At 36.6% G+C, this 21,307-nt stretch overlaps 1 protein-coding gene and 1 long non-coding RNA gene across 2 annotated transcripts; both read left to right on the top strand.

The window, feature by feature from the left end:
* Positions 1-5,251: 5,251 nt before the first annotated feature.
* LOC117972653 (uncharacterized) lies at positions 5,252-11,000 on the top strand. Its single transcript, XR_004663650.2, has 3 exons — positions 5,252-5,330; positions 10,063-10,163; positions 10,931-11,000. It is a non-coding gene; the product is annotated as an uncharacterized LOC117972653 (long non-coding RNA).
* A 1,523-nt stretch (positions 11,001-12,523) lies between these two features.
* LOC117972747 (stomatin-like) lies at positions 12,524-15,475 on the top strand. The gene is made up of 4 exons (XM_034922764.2): positions 12,524-12,593; positions 13,137-13,340; positions 13,710-13,844; positions 14,955-15,475. The coding sequence occupies exons 1-4, from the start codon at positions 12,558-12,560 to the stop codon at positions 15,147-15,149; spliced, it is 570 nt and encodes a 189-aa protein (XP_034778655.2). The 5' UTR covers positions 12,524-12,557; the 3' UTR covers positions 15,150-15,475.
* The last annotated feature ends 5,832 nt before the right edge of the window (positions 15,476-21,307 follow it).

Below are 21,307 nucleotides of genomic sequence, written 5' to 3'. Positions count from 1 at the left end.
TTGCACATTTCTCTGTACCTTACCATGCTTTAGTATCCACTGCTATTCTTTCACAATGCCTCACTGTTTGTTGCTAAGCTTTTATCATGGCAGACAGCAGTACTTTTTTATTATGCCTGCATGTCATAAAAAAAAATTAAAAAAACATATGTTTCTGCCAGAGGGGAAACTCTCGCAACCATTTTTAAAAAATTGGAGGACATGGGGTAAATGTGTCATTACAAGTGGTGTCCGGTAGAAATTAACCATTTATTATCCATATGGTTTTAATTTCTGGACATAATGTATCAATGATAATTTACAAACCATTCATACTGATATGACAATCCCCTATGATGGATGCTGTTAAGAAATACTCCCATTTCTAGTTTTTATTCAGTTTAAGAATACGTCCAGGTTTTCTTTTCGTTTTTATAACTATGTGTAGGTTTGGAGGGAATAACTGCAATGTTTGAAGAGATAATTTAAAGTTATTTAAACTGTCGATTGCAAATGACTCCCTTCTGTACATGTTACTTTATTTATATGATTTTCTTTTTCTGTTTTTGTGTTTGTTTATTTATTTCTTCATTTCTATACACCTGCCCAGGGACCGCCAATGAAAATGACCTCTTAGCTAAATCTGGGTAAAATACATCTTATGACGTGTCATGCATGTTAAAAAATGTACGTTGTCCCTGTCAAATAAATACATAAATAATAGTAATAACTATATAATTTTATTTAATTATTTTTTTATCACTTACGTGGATTATACATCCATTGCTATTAAACATTTAATAGCGCTTAGTATAGAAGTACTGAAAGAAATAACTTAATAACTTCATTGACAAACATTTTGACTGGAAGTCTTCCTCAATGTCTTCAATGTTGAAAATTAACGTAATGGTTAATGTCCAGTATGTGTAGAATCAGAATACGCACGTTTCTCTTAAAGGTCATTTCCACTGCAGATTCAAGCGTGCTACGGTGGAGCAGGTCAGCCTGGTATTACACTTTACACACTGAAACAGCATCACCTTTACAAACAACCACAACGTCCTTAAAATGATGCATACTATTCAATACCTAAAGAAACGACTGGAAAGTAGGAACTTTGTATTTATAAAATGATACCAGAGGTTGCACAAATGTTTTCCAGAGTTCGTCCGGTTTTACAGGTATCAGCCTATAAGTGACTGATTGAATTGGTTTAATAAAGTAATTTAGGGTATATGTGCTTTGGCTATAAATTTCAAAGCGATACAGTTGGATGGGTTTTTGGGATGGTGGCCAAGCTTTTAAAACCATTTTCTTACCTCTATTACCACTAGTTTGTTCCAAGGTGTACCTCTGTACCTTTTTTTGTGAAAAGTGGCTAACCTTCAGTCAGAATCAAAGCATCTTCGTCTGTGGATGGGTGATTCTTTTTTTTGGGGGGGGGGGGTTCTAAATGTTTAAATGTTTACAGTGGGAAAATGCAGTTCGGCCTGGGTCTGAAGATTGAATGCAAGAGAGCCTGTTGCAAAGGTAGTTTCACGTATTTCCGCGGTTTACAGTGAACTTTCAGTATTACAAATTAAATGTAAAAAAAACATCAAAACACGAAATAGATTGTGAATGGCCATTTCCTCACATTTTGTTTATTTGAGACGGACCATATGAAATTGGTATTTTATTATTTTACACTAAATCATGTAATACAAATATGTTAGTAATAAGGGGGGGGGGGGGGCTGGCTTGATTGTGTAATTCAGTTATCAGTAACTCTATAACTAGCCATGGTTACTTTGTGTATGTGTAACAAAATGTCAAGCACAATTAATGAGAGGTTCAGTTGCAATATATCATGACCATGTGATGTCGACACCAAAAAAATGTATGACAAGTTGGTATGCACATAGGGAAAAAATGATTCATATGCTTTGTATTTGGCAATATCACCGATAAGGTGCTGTAAAATTACAATATTAACTTTACAGTACTTTACAGCACAGCTTAATAAACTTACGTCATCACAAACATTATGAACAATATATTTGTGTATTGTTGTGTATATTTTTAAATATACACTTGACATTGGAAATGGTTATGATTTCCATTACACGAGAGTAGATGTTAAAACTTCATGCTGATTTGAACTCGGCTCTCGCCAAGATAAGCACCAACTAAGACGTAGCTTTACAGTAAACTAATGTGATCCATATGCGTCTCCATCCATTTACGTTTCCTTCCATATGATGATGTAGATATCCTTCTGTCTGGTGTTAATGGCTGAAGTGTAATGCTGGCTCCAGGGATCAGCTTATTTTGCCTCCCTGGCGCATCAGCACACACATACAGTAAATTCAAAGGTATAGTTTTGCAAACCAACTTCTAAAGAATGTATATAACATCTATTTTTAATGGGAAAGTCCCATATAATACTTTAGTACCATTTTTAGGGATTAATTTCCCTTAAACAACATATGCGACTGGTTTCACAAACCCCAATTAGAACAAATCTTGGACTACTTTACCTGAAATAACATTAGATTGTCCACGATTAGTGCTAATTGGGGTCTGTGAAACCAGCTATGGTGTCTCCAGTTTTGGGATAGCTTTGCTGCTTTGTGGTGCTTGGGTATAGGATATGTGTTATCAGTTGCATGCTTTATATCTTGGTATCCCTGAACAGATAATTGTCTGCTCATCAAAATGCAAATAATGGTTTTATCACAATGATCAGTTTTCCTGTTGAGCATCTACCTGGCTGACTTATTTAAAAAGAACCCAACAAGTTGATTCCCAAGAGCAGAGAGACTCCAAAATTTTAACAATTAACGTGTATAGTGGCCTGTTAAACCCATTTCTTGCTTAATAAATATCTTGGTTGTAGGAGAATTCTGAAACTGATAAATAATATTATTGATGTCAAATATATGTTTATTGGTATAGCTCTGAAAAATAATAATTTTAAACGGACAGAGTCGCATCTCTCTGGGCTGCAGTGATTGAGAACTGAGCACTGAACAACACATTCACTTTAGTAAATGGTGTTGCTTTGGTGCAGAAAAAACTACAGGTGATTTGTCCATCGACACTTACAGCAAACCACTGTATTCTACACCAGGAAGCGCTGCGTGGGAAGGTGCTGAAAATGGATCACATAATGGTCACGGTTGTGAAAGCAGTAAATTTCATTAAGGCGAAAGGTTTGAATCACCGGCAATTCCAAAAGTTGCTTGACGAGCTCTGTGCTCAATATTTGCCTTGCCACACCGAAGTTCGCTGGCTGAGCCGCGGTGCAGTACTTACAAGGTTCATTGAATTGCACCAAGAGATAGAAATTTTCACGCACAATAAAGGGAAAGAAATTAGAGAGTCTTCAGATGCAAAGTGGTTGTGTGATTTGAGATTTCTCTGCGATATAACCGAACAGCTCAACAATTTAAATGTGAAACTGCAGGGCTGTAAACAAGTCATAACTGAAATGTATGATGGCATTAAGGCCTTTGAGCTAAAGTCTGTGGGAAAAACACATGCAGCAAGGAAACCTTTCCCATTTCCCAATGTGCCAAGCTGTATGTGATTCTATGGTGGATTTTACTTTTCCTCGTAGTGGGTTTGCTGCAAAACTAAACTTGTTGCATGTGGAATTTGAGCGCCGTTTTTCAGATTTTTGCAAGCAGCAGTTCCAGTTCCAGCTTTTTTCAAATCCATTTGGCGTAGATGTGGAAACTGCACCAGAAGACATTCAGATGGAACTTATTGAATTGCAGTACAATAGCGCAATCAAGGCTAGGTTTGATTCTGTCTCGGCTGAGCAGTTTTACCCGTTCCTTCCAGCCACATTCCCACAGTTCCGCATTCAGGCTGCACGCGACATGTCAATGTTTGGCAGTACGTACTTATGTGAACAGCTATTTTCATCTATTTTTATCTGTTAAGATAACAAGTGTTTTAAATTAATAAGTTATTGTGGCAAAGTGGTTAGTGAATACAGGTGTGTGCAGTGCAGAGTGGATACAAAACAGCCAGCCAATGGTTTCCAGGTGCAAGGGTGTTTATTGAGTAATTAACAATGTCCAGAGCCTTATGGCAAACACCTGTAAATAATAAATTATGGAAGTGATACAGCAGCGTGTATCACTCCGTTTATAATCCGTGGGTTTGACCCGAAAGCAAAAGTCCAGTTTCTTTTACACAGACACATAACACAGAACACAAACACAGGTTTATTTAGTGCGTGAAACTAGTGCTTGTGGTGAAACAGGGCAGTGCTGGTGTCCAGGTTTGTTGCTGGCCTGCGGCTACAGCTCCGGATGGATGTTAGTAGTCTTTAGACAAACACACAAAAACAAACAGGTTACTAGACAAACTAAGAAAACACAACACTCTCGTATGAAACACAGGGACTCCTTCTAGGTTGTTTCTAACCATTTACAAAGGAACAGATCACTGACACTACGACCCCTTATATACCCTCCCTCATGACCCCAAGTTAGCAAGCTCATCCGCTCCTCCAATCCGCGGATGGCACGCCGTTTCCCATCCAGGTCATTGAGTTTGGGTACCGAAGCTCCGCCCCTTTTCTAGATGACCGACTTCCACCTAACCCAAGGAATAAATTGTCATGCCATTTAGTTAAGGGTACTCTGTTCCTTTTACACAGCGCCCTCACAGGTCGGGAGTGAGATCTAACACCAAGAACCATTCGATCTCTGTCACAGTAATACATAAAATACATGTGTATGTATTAAAAACTGTGATAAACATGCATTTTCTATACCACCTATTAAAATGCATGTGTATATGTAAAAGGTGTGGATTTTGTGGCCCGCGAATCCAACGTTAAATTAAGATATGCCCCTTGGTAAAACTGAGTTTGACACCCCTGTTCTAAAGTACTGTATTATGTGACTCCAGCAAATATATGCTTTAATATTTATGTATTTGTCTAAATTAATATATATTTTTTTATATATAAAAGAAAAAAATGGAGTCAAAGGGTTAAATAGATGGCTCAATTTCAAATCATGTTTACATGCCAATGATTGTCCACTTGTTCATGTGATACTGGTATCACGGAAAAAGTGAGGCTGTGCAATCAATATTCTTCAGTTATCATGGCCACCCCCATAGAAAGAGATCCATGTGATGTACCTGGGGTGGAAAGCTCCATCCTATTGTGTAACCTGTTAAACATCTACCTGGCTGGCTTATAAAAATGAGTCCTGCCCACCTATAATTCATAATTCAGTACTTCCACATTTTACCCTCAAGTGATTGCTTCTGAGACTCATTTAGAAACTACATGGAAATGGAATCACAAGACAAAAGAATTAACCACAGCCAGCAGCATTTAGGTGGTAGGTCAATTTCAATGCTATATTGAATTGTGTGTGTTTAAACATAAGCTTATATATTAAAAAAAAAACTAAAACAATTTGATTTAAATGGCTTGAAAACATGTAAGACATAATTGGCATGTATAATGATCAGAGCAATGAGGTGAAATGAGATCCAACTTCTGTTCTATTTGTTACCTTTCTATAAGGGCAGCAGTGTGGAGTAGTGGTTAGGGCTCTGGCCTCTTGACCGGAGGGTTGTGGGTTCAATACCAGATAGGGGACACTGCTGCTGTATCCTTGAGCAAGGTACTTTCCCTTGATTGCTCTAATAAAAACCCAATTGTATAAATGGATAATTATATGTAAAAAATTAATTAAAAAAATAATGTGGTATCTTGTAACAATTGTAAGTCACTCTGGATAAGGGTGTCTGCTAAAAAATAAATAGTAATATAGAAAGTCATCATAATAGTTGTTCTCCTTTTTATTATTATTTTAAAAGTACATTTTTCATTTGGATAACTAATAAAGTATAAAAAATGAATGCAGCATATTTTCAAAGTGAATACAAAAAAACAGAACTAGGAAGAAGTAAAGAAAAATGTTGAGGTCGTTTTTGGGTGTGTCAGAGAATATGTTTGGACTGCTGCGTTGTTGATAGGAAGGTTGCCCTCATGGTTTTCAACTGGACAATCTGTTTTTGTGCAGTTTTTAAATTGCTTAAATTCTATGAATTCTAGGCTATTAAAAGTGGTAATTATCTATACATTGTCCTATATCCCTTAGCATACTGTGAAAATTCTACCTTTTGAGGTCTGACTAACATAGCTTGTTGTATCAGGACAAATAGCCAGCAAAAGTCTACCATATTCTACATTTCTAAACAGCTGAGGGTAGGAAAGTTATTAAGAGAATAACCTTTTCACTCTTTGATAAAATATACTCTATGATTACTTAGTTTGAATGTAAAAAAATAAGTTTTAAAATGTACTCAAAAATTAATTTATCTCTAGAAATGTCATTTAGTGAAAAGTGTAATTTAGTGATCACCTACCTAAAAACAGGAACTAGGATGAGGAAGAATTTTATAAATAAAGTGTATGTAGCAATTTAACTGAACTCGCTTGTTGTGCTTGGTTTGGATTAAAAATAAGGAGCTGCTTTTTTTTACATTATCAATGAAACAGAATCATAGTCTCAATCAAGTTATGGGAGAAAAAACTAAACTGATCTTGTTTCACAATCAGCGATTTTCCAATTTAATTAAGAAACAGAGTTGACTCAATATAACTTTAAAGGGACATCACCAAGTGTATGATACACCAAATTGTTTGACGGGTGCCCAGGCTCATTTACTTCATATTCTTTACTAGAATCAGTGTGAAGAAGTTCATCATTAGACAGATCTGTCAACTCTTCAACATCTTCTGAAAAATATGTATATATATATATATATATATATATATATATATATATATATATATATATATATATATATATATATATATATATATATATATATATATATTTCAGGTCAGAAAGCATTCTTGGTTATTGTGAAAGAGAGCAAATGAATTCCAGCAAACAATCTCCCTCCTGACCTGTGAGGGCACTGTATAACAGGAACTGGATGGTTTGGCAGTTAACTCTAGGGTCAGTCGGAAGTCGGCCATCCAGAGAGGGGGCGGAGTCACAATACTAGAAGTCATCGCCTTAATGCGGTAGGGGATGCGGTTGGAGGATACATGATTGCACTCGCTACCGAAGGAGGTGTGACTGAGGGTATATCAGAGGATGTGGCCAAGCAATCTGTTCCTCTGTTATGGTTACAAAACAACCGGGAGGAATAAAAAAAAAAAACATGAGTGTTTAGTGTTGTCTTGTCTGTCTATTTAGCTGTTGTTATTTGTCATTGTAGACAGCTAAATATCCGTGAGCTGTCGCTGTTAAGCCAGCATCAAACCCGGACTGCACCGCACCACTGGTATCACTGTTTTGTGTATTCATAACACCACTTGCACCTGGAGCACTCACTGTTGGACTGGTGATTGTGTAGGTGTTTTAAAGTGTGTGTTGTTATTATTATTTCATTTTTCACCATTGAACTGTTGTTGGATTGTTATTACTGATCACAGCATCACCTCTACACCTGAGCACTGCAAACCACTTTGCCACAGTTATGTAAAGCAATTTAATATGCTCTCTGGTAATACCTGCGCTTTGAAGTCATGGTATACAGTAATTATAACCTTAGATACTGAAATGCTGCGCTGCATTATAAAAGGTGTCTCTATTGGCTTGGGTCTTGGAGAGTCATCCCTGAAGCTTATCCTATGAATTCATATCAGTTCATATTTTAATTTTTTGGGGGTTTATGAACATTTTGGACGATGTAGTATGATTTCTGGTAAGCTTTGTGCTTGTGATTGCCGAATCTCCCGACAGATAACAAACAACTGAAACTCACTCGTCTAGCTTTCTGTCATCTAACTTTACTTTTGTTTTGAAAATAAATAAAACCATTCCTGATTGGTTGTTGAAGCCTTTGGAGATGTCACTTATTTGGTAAGCAACCAATGATTGTTTAAAAAGGCTTAAAATGTGTGTCTAATGTCACTATTACATCATTCATATATGAACGATTTCTAGCAGCGCTGTAGCAGAAGGGATATACTGTATTTCCATTTCCATGTCTGCAACATATTTAAACACATTGATTCTAGTATCCCTACTATGTATGGGACAGGTACAGTAACAATGTGCATTTTAATATACATAAGTTTAATAGGCAAACAGTGTAACTAGAAAAATGTATGGGTCAGTGTGACAGAAAGACAATGATTCTTGGTTGTAAATCTTCCTCCCGACCTATGAGGGCGCTAAGCAGCAAGAACAGAGTTCTTTGGACGGGCTGGTCTGACAGTTCTTTATCAGGGTTGGGAAGTCAGCCAGTCTGGATGAAGGTGAGACTCCGTTGCAAGAATGCATTGATCCGGAAGGGAAATGACATGGCAGCCGCAGATTGAAGAGGCGGTTGAACTCGTTTACCAAGGGCTCATGTGTGACGGCATAAAAGGGGACAGAGAATCGCAATCTGTTCCTTCATTTGGTTTAATTCTTTAAACTGTAAGGACCTGTGAGAGACCCAGTGATAAAAGGACTGTGAGTGTTTTGTTTTGTTTGTCAATAATTGTTTGTTTGTAATTATTAGACGGCTAACACATTACGGAGCTGTCGCCAAGGGCCAGCACAAAACCTGGAACAGCACTTCACTTTTCTCATGAATAAACTTGTATCACCCACCACGAGCACTAGAGCACGCACCCAGGACTGGTGACCGTGTTTTGTACATTGTGGGAAAGATACGTGTTTTTATTATTTGGGATTGTAACCCGTTTATTTACTTCCAGTGCATTACACATTGTTGAGTATTGCCTGGAGTTATTGTTTGGTCACCATTCCGTCCTGCCATTACTACAGGAGCAAGGGCTCCTCCCCCCCATTTCGTTCTGCCAATACTATCTGCTAAACCCCTATTTAAACCCTGTCATGCATTTGCTCTCTGTCTTGCGTTTTTAGTTTTCCACCATCTTCCCTCCTCCTGTCCTGTGAACAGTCACTCGTGCACATGTACACCAAAGAATAGTTATACAAATCAAGATTTAGAATTCTTTGCAGTAGAGTCATCTGTTTATCAACCACCTTAATTATTCTTTTGATTTCATGCTTTCATGTCAATCACTTTCCTAATTTCAGTCTCTTCCATTTCCTTCTCCTCCTCCCTACCATGTGTTTGTTTCAAACTCTCCACATTTGTGGTTAAGGTCAGATACTAACCAATCTTTATAATTAGGTTTTACAGAGTAAACAGCAGTATTCAACAATGCATACTCTGAAATATTCATCAGATTTTTAGTAGACAGCAATCTTCTGTTTAATTCATTATTCAAAACAGTATAATACAAATAAAATAAATTGTAAAAAACAATCAACAAAAACCACATATGTGTGCACACACAGACACAAGCTATAAATAAATAAATAAATAAATAAATAAATAAATACAAAGTTGCCCAATTCGTTTTAGTTAGTAACTGGGTCCCTTTTTTCCAACAATCAATAAAGACTATAAATACTCCTTGTTTCCTTGTTTCTCCCCTTTTTATCTAAGCTACTACTGTAACTAATCTAACTGAACAGTTGTATAATTTATCACCTGAACACCAGAACTTTATTCTACATTGAAAATGCCCAAACATTACTTCTTATATTGTTCCTTTATAACCCTGTTTTTTTCTGTTTCAACACAATTTCGATACTGTACATTCTAGAGGAACTTTCACATCTCGAAATAAAAAGCATATCGCAAGCATACTGCATTTGTCTTTCACTGCATTGAAAGCAGTGGTATGCCAACAGTAACCTCACACTTGTTGCTAAATAGGGCATTACTCTCCCTCTAAACAGACAGGCCTGTATTTTGCATTGTTTTCAATTCTTGCTGGACACATGGTGTCACAGAGCGTCTCTGTCATGGACATTTTTCCTTTGCATATCATCCTCCAGGTAGCCTTCAGTTTTCACGATGCTCATGAACCACCCTGTTTAAAGTGTATCATAGCTGTACTTCCATTTGGGATCAAAATGCTTGTAAACTATCACAAAACACATCAAATAATCTAAAAACTACAAACCCAATAGCATTTTTGTGGCCTTGTGTTTAATCCGTTTTCTTTTTTATTTTGAGGAGAAATTCAAAATGGACTGGGATGTTGTGGCTGGATCCTGGTTATCATCTCGTACATGTTGGTAATAATAACCTTCCCCCTTTCGATATGGATGTGCATTAAGGTATGTCATAATTAAAGATATCAGTCTAAATGATACCGCTGAAATTCTTTAGATTCCTTTAGAAAACATGTGAGGATTTCAAATGTTATTACACTAAAAATGAAAATATTAGTTCAATATTTCTATATTTTTAGAGCAGCTGGTCTGAATTTGATGAAACTTCTGCTTATATTATGAATGTACTTCAGAATAACTCATGATATTATTGACACCCAGTTAACTGAGGTATTGAAGGCAATTGGGAGCCCCTGTTATTTTATAAAACTATGTGTGGTTAGTTGTTAGAGTTGTCGGTGTTGTGTCAGGTAGGACGCAAGACTCTTGTACTTATAAACGTTGTTGTTTATTATGTGTCAGAACAAACACTCATTAACACGCAGCTTTATTTAAGACTGTCTGACCCTGTGTTCCAGAAATCGTCATCTGATTTTTCCCCAGTTCCCTCATTACGTCACCCCTGTAGCCTCGAACATAACAGTGGGAGTCTTATTTCCATTCCTGTACTGCAGTGCCGCACCAGTTTGTATTTATTAATACCATTGTAAGAACATTAGCATATCAGAATATGAAAATGTTCCATTGCTGTAGAATCATCCATCAACAATATACCATTATAGCTGCCCTGGTGATACGATTGGTGTTGATAAAACTATTTCGCTTTTTTAATATTTCTGTTTTCAGTTGGTTGGAAATGTGCTGATTTGCAGTTTTTTGTCCCGATAGGTTTAATAAGGCACGCTGATTATAACTGTACTTTTTCATTTCAGATTATTAAGGAGTATGAGCGTGCTGTCATATTCAGGTTTGGACGTATTACCTCAGGAAAAGCAAAGGGACCAGGCAAGTAAAAGTTGATTTCTGAAGGTAACTACTACTGGGTAAATACAGGGGGTTACTTCTGCCAAATTAGCATAAACACCATTCAAATAAATCACTCTGTGCACTGCTATAATTTATATAGCAGTACAAGAAATACTGGTAGAGAATGGGATGAACTCAGGAAAGCAATTGCTTGAACTTTGTAGCACGTTAAATGGCCAGGTAAGTTAGGGAGTAGCATTTTAAGTTTGTCACTAATTTAGATAAAAAATAAAACAGAAATGTGCAAAGCCAGCATTATTATTATTAGTTTATTTAGCAGACGCCTTTATCCAAGGCGACTTACAGAGACTAGGGTGTGTGAACCATGCATCAGCTGCAGAGTCATTTACAATTACATCTCACCCAAAAGACGGCGCACAAGGAGGTTAAGTGACTTGCTTAGGGTCACACAATGAGTCAGTGGCTGAGGTGGGATTTGAACCGGGAATCGCTTGGTTATAAGGCCTTTTCTTTAACCACTGGACCACACAGCCTCAGGATACAGTCAAAAGAACTGTTGCCAGGTACCAGGTATTATTATCAAGTCCTAACGTGTTTTCCATCACAAAAGAAGAATTTGAATATATAATGGGCCCTGCAATGCAGTTGCAATCCAACAGTATCTGAACACACGCTTACCTGGTAGTCAGTCAACCACAAAATGGTTAGTACTAAGATGAATGTGTAAACCACATTGTTAAGACTCCTCTGTACTCTGTAGATGTAATTTTATATAAAGATGCTTTATCATAAAGTAAGCTAGGCTACAGAGATCATATTTTATATATATTAAGTACCTGATTTGTGAATATGCACAAAATATAGGATTTTTATTGAACCCATAATTGTCTAAAACACATATGACTACTGAATTCACAATTACTATGCTACATGATTTTGAATGGGTTTAAGAATATTTAAACAACAACTGTGTTCAGACCAGGCTGAAAAATGAAATTGTGACTGATTCCAGACCAATCTGACTGTCCAGAATAAAAACTCAGTCAAAACAAATGTCTTCTTTGTTGTGGGTTAACTTTGATGTCCTGTGACAAGCCACTTGTTTACATAAAAGTGAAGTTTAAAAAAGTTGATATCCGTCTTGTATCTGTAGATAATTCACATTTTATTAGTTGGTTGATCTGTAAAGTAGAGCTGCACGAATCGATTTTTCAATTATTCAGATTGGACGCTCCACAGAAATCAGGTGCTGACAATCAGGTGAGGGTCATTTCTGTTGACTGGGTTAATTTACCACTCAAAGTGAAACTGAAGAAACAGCTGCTTGTATTTGTGTGGATTGCTCTTCTCCACAGTCTTCGAAAATCAGCAGTCCTCACAAATCCAGGCTGCTATTTCTTCACTTGTTTCACTTTGAATAGTAAATGGTGCAGCACTACTGTAAATGAATCGTGTAAAGTTTACCCTTTTAAAAAAGGAATTCTTCCACGCGAGTCATTTTCATGTTTCTTTCCTCTTTTCACAGGTGTATTCTTTGTCCTGCCATGTACTGACACTTTTGTAAAAGTGGACATGAGAACGATTTCATTTGATATTCCTCCTCAAGAGGTAGCTTCACTTCACTCCTGTTTGTGTAATCTTCATGTTTTACATGACTTTAAAACTAACACCAAACAGAGCTCTCCCAAAGAAACATGTGTGCCCTGTTCACAAAGGTTAAAATAATTTATTATTTAAACACTGCTTTTTAAACACTACTTTCCCCGAGTCACCACGGGGTTGCTGCGGTGAACCGGGATTAATAATAACACAATTGGCGATTCTAAAATGGGGAGAAAACTGGGTAAAAATCATTGGCTACAATTAAATAAATAAAAAAAACCACTATTTTCATTTATAAAGTTTCGTATGCATGAAATGGCCACCGCATAAACTCATACTCATAATACTGCTATATATCACAGGCCACTATTTTATTTTAACTATTATTATTGGGTCATGTTATTGGCATGCATTCAAGAAGTTAGTATTCACTTCACACTTAATGTTACAATGTTTTATCTTTACATTTTTTTTATTTGATTCTTAAACAGTAAGCTCTTGATAGATCGACTGATTGATCATGTTTTTTTTCTTTTTATTATATTGTAGATTCTGACCAAAGACTCAGTGACTGTCTGTGTCGATGGAGTGGTTTTTTTCAGGGTTCATTCTGCCATCGCCTCAGTGGCAAATGTATCAGATTCAGACCAGGCCATACGCTTACTGGCTCAGACTACCCTGAGAAACGTCCTTGGAACAAAGAACCTGTCTCAGATCTTATCTGACAGAGAGGAGATTGCACATAACATGCAGGTAAAAAAATATCAACGATAATACCATAGATGGAGAAAATACACATAATAAAAATGAAACCACTATAACTTTACCATCTCCAATCTGAAAAGTTGTTGGAATGTTTGTAGCTAACTTTAAACAATACAGAACATGCTTTCTTTCTTACTAATGGGCCATTTCAGCTCAAATAACCTACATTCTGGGTATTTGTGGTTGTGGTTGCCAGTATTGATTATTTCTATATTTCATGCAATGGAAATACAATTTTAATTCACGGTAGCCTTTCAGTGTGTTTCAAAGATGAAACCTGCTGTGACTTGACAGGCCAGTAGGACCCATTTGTTTGACTGTTTAATATCGAATATAACTTTTCCTGTATATTTTCAGGCAACACTTGATGAAGCCACAGACAATTGGGGTATAAAAGTGGAGCGTGTGGAGATCAAGGATGTCAAACTGCCTTTGCAGATGCAGAGAGCTATGGCAGCTGAGGCCGAAGCTACCAGAGAGTCTAGAGCCAAGGTAACATTATTAACCCAGCTTTCTCTTCATTTGGGTTGCAGATATAAGGAACCCTAGCTTTACAGCTATGGCTAAAGGTTTTGCATCACCCACAATTTTAGGATTGAGACATAATAAAAATTGAAAAAATAAACTATATGAACATAATTTAGATCTTTAATTTAACATTGTGTAATCAAAGAAACCACAAAATTATATCACAAAAGTCTACCGGAAGCAATGACAGTAGTATATTTCATGTTAGATTTTGAAATGTGGCATTTTTCAATTTTTGTCAGTTTTTCGTTAAGTATATGGAAAACTACTAAGCGGAATGTAGTATGTATTCAGCAGGTTTCATTTGACTTTATGAAGCAAAATGTGTTAATTATATAGGGTGATGCAAAACTTTTGGCCATAGCTGTATACTTTTCATTATCTATCTTTTCATAAATTATGTTCATGGTTATATGGATCAAAGGAATGTATTTTCTGTGTAAATATATTGCAACACAAATACATTGCAACACATTTCCTTCAAACCAACCTTAGTGGAGGTTGTGATGAGAGTTACTGTCATTAATGGAAAGCAAACAGAAAAAGTAAGTATAATCTTTAGTCCAGGGATTCTCAAACTCGGTCCTGGGGACCCCCTGTGTCTGCTGGTTTTCATTCCAAATGAGCTCTCAATTACTTAACTATAATTGAACTGACCATTTGCTTTATTAGACATTTTTACTTGTTTTCAGCTGTTTAGTTAAGTGATTGGTGCTCAGTTGGAATGAAAACCAGAACACACAGGGGGTCGGTCCCCAGGACCGGATTTGAGAAGCCCTGCTTTAGTCCATTGCCCTTTTCCATCCCATGTGACAGAATTGCATTTAAATGTACATTTGTGATGCTCACAATAGTTCATATTCCTGGTAAGTAAAGAATGGTCCTTAAAGCTGCAGTGGAGAGAATGGAAAAAACTTTTTAGACACACGTTTTAAAAAGTCTTGTCCAAATTTATTGTGATCGCATTTCTCTGCTGCCAGAAGATTGAGACGCATGTCTGTACTGGTGGCTTTTTGATGATCCACAGAAATTATATTCACTCTTATTAACCTGCCTCCCCTCTTCTCACCCCAGGTTATTGCAGCAGAAGGTGAGATGAATGCCTCCCGAGCCCTCAAGGAAGCCTCCTTAGTGATAGCCGAGTCTCCATCAGCTCTACAGCTGCGATACCTCCAAACCCTGACCACCATTGCCACTGAGAAGAACTCCACCATTGTCTTTCCCCTGCCTATTGACTTACTGCAAGGCTTTATGTCAAAGGGGAAATAACTGCTGTCTGTTTGTAACAATTACCTGTCTTCATTTCAATAGGATGGCACAGGTTTTAATTGGACATTAACTCTTTATGTAATGTTGTAATCTACAAATTAGGAACTATTTAAGATAAATACAAAATAAATACGAACAAAAAAGTCAATTTCTCCTTTCAGTAAAAATGTGACAAAGTGAGAGACTTGGTTATTATTTTTATTGAAAGACTACTAAAACTTCTGATTTGATCCTTTGGACAAACCACCAAAACAAATTAACAATTACAAATATAAGAAATAGACAAAGCAATAACAGTTTATATCAGTCCTCAAATGTGCATTACATTTGGTAGATATAATAGTGTTTAGCTTGGAAAAAAGTGAGGCATATATCTAGCAGTAACAAATGACAACAGATAAAAAAAAAGCTTTACTTTCTGTTAGGTTAGGACAGAACCAAATAGTATGAAGTAGGTCTGTAGTAAAGCTTCCACCAAGCTGTGCCATTTATCGCTTCATCATGCATTGGTCTCTCTCGTACCGATCCATGAATTCATGAAGCAGAGAGCAAGCTTCTCTGCTCTTGGTTGACTTGCACTTCCTTTCCTCAGGAATCTCTTCTACCCATGTTTCATGATCAAGGAAATACTGTAGCCTGCAATAATTAATGCATTGATTTCATTTTGTTTTAATTGTTAATAAAAGAGATAATCAGCTGTATGTATATATACTTATTTTACAGCACATAGCAGCCTGTGATAGTAGGAAAAGCAAGATAAGAGAGGGACATTTACTTTAGCTAAATTCATATATTTTTTTTGATCTGGTATTTTTGGCACTGCAGGTTGAAAGGTAGCAACATTTTAGGTTTTAAAATATATTTACTTTTATTGTTAGAAGCATATGTAAGGCCCAGTTTGATATTTGTCCTTTAATTTGAATTGAACCCATTTTAGTTTGTCCTTGTTATTGTATCATAATTCGAACAAATACATACCCCCCCCCCCCCCCCCCCCGAGGCACAGAGATAAAGAAAATGCAGCATTCTCTATAGTGGTAGTCTCCAATACAGACTATATTCTTACCACTAGACAATGCTGCCAAGTACTGGCCATTTATGCATAAGATGTGATTCTCTCAATAATATTTTGTAGTATGCCTTGATACTGGTTTCATCATCTGAATATGCGGTGAAAGGGCTCTATACTGTAACTCACAAGAATATATGGCCTACGATTTTACAAAGCTAGGGTTCCCTATATCTTGATAGTTCTCATCCACTTACTTTCCACTAGAATCCGTGGTGGTACCATCTTTACCCATTAACAGATATGTTTTATCCACTTTCATTTCAAGCTCACAGGATTTCTGTTTTATCAAGTATCGGATGTTGTCAGCTGTTAGCAATGCTTCATCCTTAGCTGTGAAAAAAAGTAACAGAAATAAACCCTAATACTATCTTATTATACAAAACAGTTCATACTTTTAAATAATCTGACATATTTACTGATTAAATATAATCCCACGACTGGCACTCCTTAATACATTTTTAGAACCAGTCTTATGACAGATTGGTCTAAATAAAACAATAATCACACTTTTAGCAGGTTTAACAGTGACATATGCTCTTTGTAGCTGTGCCACACGAGCGCAGTGGCAGATGTCCTCACATAAAGAGGTTTTACTCTAAACAGCCCTTCATGGCTGGGTACAGCCTTTTATACACACCTGTAATATTTACATATTTGGTCAACCAATGAAAGTACCAGTTTCCTCCATTCCAGACACACTGTCACATGACTGGAATGGAGGGAGCCAGGGATTAGTTCACATTCAGGGATAGGGAATTTTAACCCTACCACTGCCAAACTACAACAACATATAAACTAACAATGTGACAGGGAACCTCACATTGCCACAGAGTCACATTGAAAATGCAATACAGCACAACACCAACATAAACATAATTAATCTTATTCCATCCACCACCCTGACCCTTCTACAGTGTCAGGTAATGTTATCATGGTCACTGTCTTGAGCATCATGTATTTTCTGTGATCAGCACTGAAAATACATTTTGTGGGGATATGTGCTATGCTTTTAGCATGGTTCTGATAATATGCTATATTGGTACCATGCTGGCACAGAATGCAAATACAATTTGTGGAAACAAATTGATTGTTATAATAGAAGTTCTAAGTTCACTACTATTCTTTAACAGAATTAAGATGTATTTCCTTAATACATCACAGTGGCCTGGAATCAGCACATATATCAACAGTTAAATGATCATGCCTGTTGTGTAAAATATTAAAATGTCTGTAAATACTTACTTAATCGAAGGGGTTTGATAATATGAACCGCAAAATAATCAAAGACACCATCTTGGGTTATGTTGAGTACCTTGACTTTGTATGCTATAAAAACAAAATGCAAGACAGAAAGTATTAAAGAATTGACTTGAGTTGAAATATCAACATAAGGAAGCAGGTAACTTTAATGTGTCTTACCATAATCCACAATGGGCCTCTAAAGCAACATTTATTTCTTAGCAGACGCCCTTATCCAGGGCGACTTACAATTGTTACAAGATACCACATTATTTTTACATAAACTGGAGCAATGTAGGTAAAGTACCTTGCTCAAGGGTACAGCAGCAGTGTCCCCACCGGGGATTGAACCCACAACCCTCCGGTCAAGAGTCCAGAGCCCTAACCACTACTCCACACTGCTGCCCATGTTCCATGTTAATATAATGAGTAAACCAAATATTCCAGTGTTTTCATCTATCACCACTCAAAAATTCAAGTTTGAAATGGTTGTTTTGATTAAGTTTTGTATTGATTAAACAAGCTTGATAAAGAGACTAGTAAATTAAAATGTAATTAATTAACCCTATTTTTTTTTTCTTTGAAATGACTCTCATGAGATTAAGCTGAATAACTGTGGCTATAAAGTGTGTGTTTTAATGTTGTATTGTTCACATAATTAAAATGTAGCCATGGTGTTCTAAAGTCTGTATGTTACAGAGGTGTGCAGAGCAACCCACGCTGATCTACACTATAGTGGTTGAGTCCATGGACTATAAAAAGCTTGTTCTCTCAGCCTTTCTCTGGCTTACCCTTGATACTGCTTTTCATGTCTGTTAAATTCTGATGCTTCTCTCAGCTCAACTGTAAATACTTTAATGTGTCTGTTCTTTTTACTTAACCGACAATAAGCAGTAAGCAGGTAGGTCCTGCTTATAGTCGCTTCTTAGCTGGTGGTAGACAGCCCTGAGTTTTAGGAATATATACTGCAAGAAACCATGATAGCAATATTGAATTGATTCTAGATTCATGTACTCCACATGATTGACATGGATGTCACCTCCAGTTCATAAAGAATTGCAGCCATTCCCACCTAACCTTCATCACACTGAGCCAGTTCTCAAAGTCGTTGTTGTGCTTGATTGGCTGCATCACTTCCAGGCTTCACAAGCGCCAGAGCATACACAGTGATGGCTACAGCGAAGGGCCGTTCAAGGGACATGATTTTTCCTTTCAAATACCTTACAGCCTCATCAATAACTTTATTCTGAAAGAATAGTAAATTTGCCATTGGTGTTTATCTATTATATATCTGAAAAATGATTCAGGATGAAGGCTGCCATGTTTATATTTTTTTGTAAACTGTGCAAACTACTTGCAGTAAACTAAATGGCACTGTTTAAACGATGGGCGGGGCCTTTTCAAGAAAAAAAGTACTGGTGTGTGTATATATATATATATATATATATATATATATATATATATATAGATATATATATATATATATATATATATATGTATTTAAAAATGTATCATGATATAACACAGCAAGGCAATTTACACTCCACAGGTCAGCCTCTGAGTATTTATTTGGTAGGAAGTTTGGTCCCATCAGGTGCATTGTAGACTATAGTTTCTTAACAGGAGCCTGCATACTGGTGCTGGCACACAAGTATATATATAAAAAAAATACATCTACATCCAGTCTTTGTGAGCTAGGTTGTTTAATAACGAACCAGAATGAGATAGTATGCAATTGCAAAGTAATACAAAAGAAATTTGCGGAAAAGTGACACAGACGTGTGTCAGCTGCTGAATGATAGTTTGTAGTTTAGGATATTATAAACGTTTATTAGTAGTAAACTAAACAGATGCGTTTACACATTTAAAGGTGGCAGCCTTATTCAGGATTTTAGAAATCTGTTGGACTCGAGAGCCCCTCACCAGTAGGAGTTGCTGAAGTGTGTTTTTTGAGAAACATGCATTTTGAGAATGACTTAAACCTAATTACATATGTCAAATCAAAGTTGAATTAAGTTCTTTCACCAGTTATAGTGTTTAGTAAACTAATGGCATCTAAGTCTAGACCATGTAGTATTCTTCCTTTTTTAAAAAGATGCTACTCTCTGGGACAGAATCAAATAAAAAATAAAAATCATATCTTACCACTTGTATAATTTGAACTTCTGTATGAGCTTTTAATGAGTGATGCATTGCAATCACCACAAAGGCTGTCAGAGACACATCACCTTCAACCCCTCCAACTCCACCCTGGAAAATGAAAAACAGTCAAGAAATTCATCTAGGACCCAGCTAGGACCCTTATGTATTTTGTGTATTTTTTAGTAAGGGTACCAGTACACCTGTGGCTCATTTACTCTAGTCCTATCTGCATTATCTCACCAAACTGGCTGTATTAGAAGGCTGCTTGATCTCCCTGCTTCTCTTTCATAATGTAGTCCTCTTTTAACCCAGCTGACAATGGAATCATTTCGATTGGTAGTGCTTACCACAAACATATTACTTTACCTGTGCTATATCTCACGTGATTCATATAGCTGTGATACACTGTCTGGCCACTTTATTACGATTCCTTCTGCTACATGTGCATAAGACTAGCTTCTCATTGCTTTCCCATCTACTAATCCTTTGCTCTTCTCATTTATGTAAATTCTCTCACCAGCACTTCTTTAACTCTTCCAATCTGATCTCTCTACCTCTGCCCCGGTGCCCTCTGGAACTGCCAGTCACCCTGCAACAAGGCTGATTTCATCTGTGCTTACACCTCTCATCTCTCTCTCTTGACTTTTAGGCTCTTACAGAAACATGGATCTCCCCTGAAAGTACTGTTAGCCCTGCTGCTCTCTCTATGTCCTCTCTCATTCTCCCTGTTCCTCAGGACGAGGCTGGTGAACAGGATTCCTGCTTTCTCCATCCTGGAACTTCTCAATTCCCTCTGCTCTCCCCGCCCTCTCGTCACTACTTTGGAATTTCATGCCATTGAATTTAAATAATAATAATAATAATAATAATAATAATAATAATAATAATAATAATAATAATAATAATAATAATAATAATAATAATCAATACGCTGCACTACACTTAAAAACTCACAGACTACCTTCATCAAGCTACCACTAGGTACTAAGCGTAAAAATCAGTAAATTTATTTGAATTAGTGTGCATTGCCTCTACTGGACACACAGCAGCTAGCATAGACAATATACAAATTATAGAAACATGTAATGCCAGTCTAAAATAAATGCACTTAATAATGTTTTAAACATGCAAATACTCATATTTTCTAAATCTCTAATACTAATAATTTTATTCGTTTTTATTTATTTATTCATTTTGCTGGAATACTACTCTCCATTACCAAAATGATGTTACAATTGCATACTGTAACTCACACCATTTGAGTTCTTTAATTCTGTTCTAAATTCAAGAATGCTGAAATTGGCAGCATTTTATTATTATTATTTTTTTGATGTTAAGTTGTTCTGGAACTGAAACACAGTATTATGTTAATAAAAAGAAATATGGGACTAAAACGTTATGTTACTTACCGTAACCCTGGTTCCCTGAAAGAGAAGACGACCACCAACCAATACTTTTGGGATATGCCTGCCTTAGGTAGGTATTCACTGAGCATTTTGTGTCAGATCTGCCGATAAGCCCCTCCTGCTTCCTCTTTAGCATCGAAACACGAATGCGAGTGATGCGACCTTGCAAGGTTTGGTGGTCGTCTTCTCTTTCAGGGAACCAGGGTTACGTTAAGTAACGTAATGTTCCCTTTCAATTCGAAGACGACCACCAACCAATACTTTTGGGAAAGTATACCAGAGCCGTCACGAGGGAGTGT

The sequence above is a fragment of the Acipenser ruthenus genome, chromosome 8, assembly GCF_902713425.1.
Source record: "Acipenser ruthenus chromosome 8, fAciRut3.2 maternal haplotype, whole genome shotgun sequence".
In the NCBI taxonomy this organism is placed as follows: domain Eukaryota; kingdom Metazoa; phylum Chordata; class Actinopteri; order Acipenseriformes; family Acipenseridae; genus Acipenser; species Acipenser ruthenus.
The sequence above is the reverse complement of the archived record's forward strand: the minus strand, read 5'-3'. Positions and strand labels throughout refer to the sequence as shown.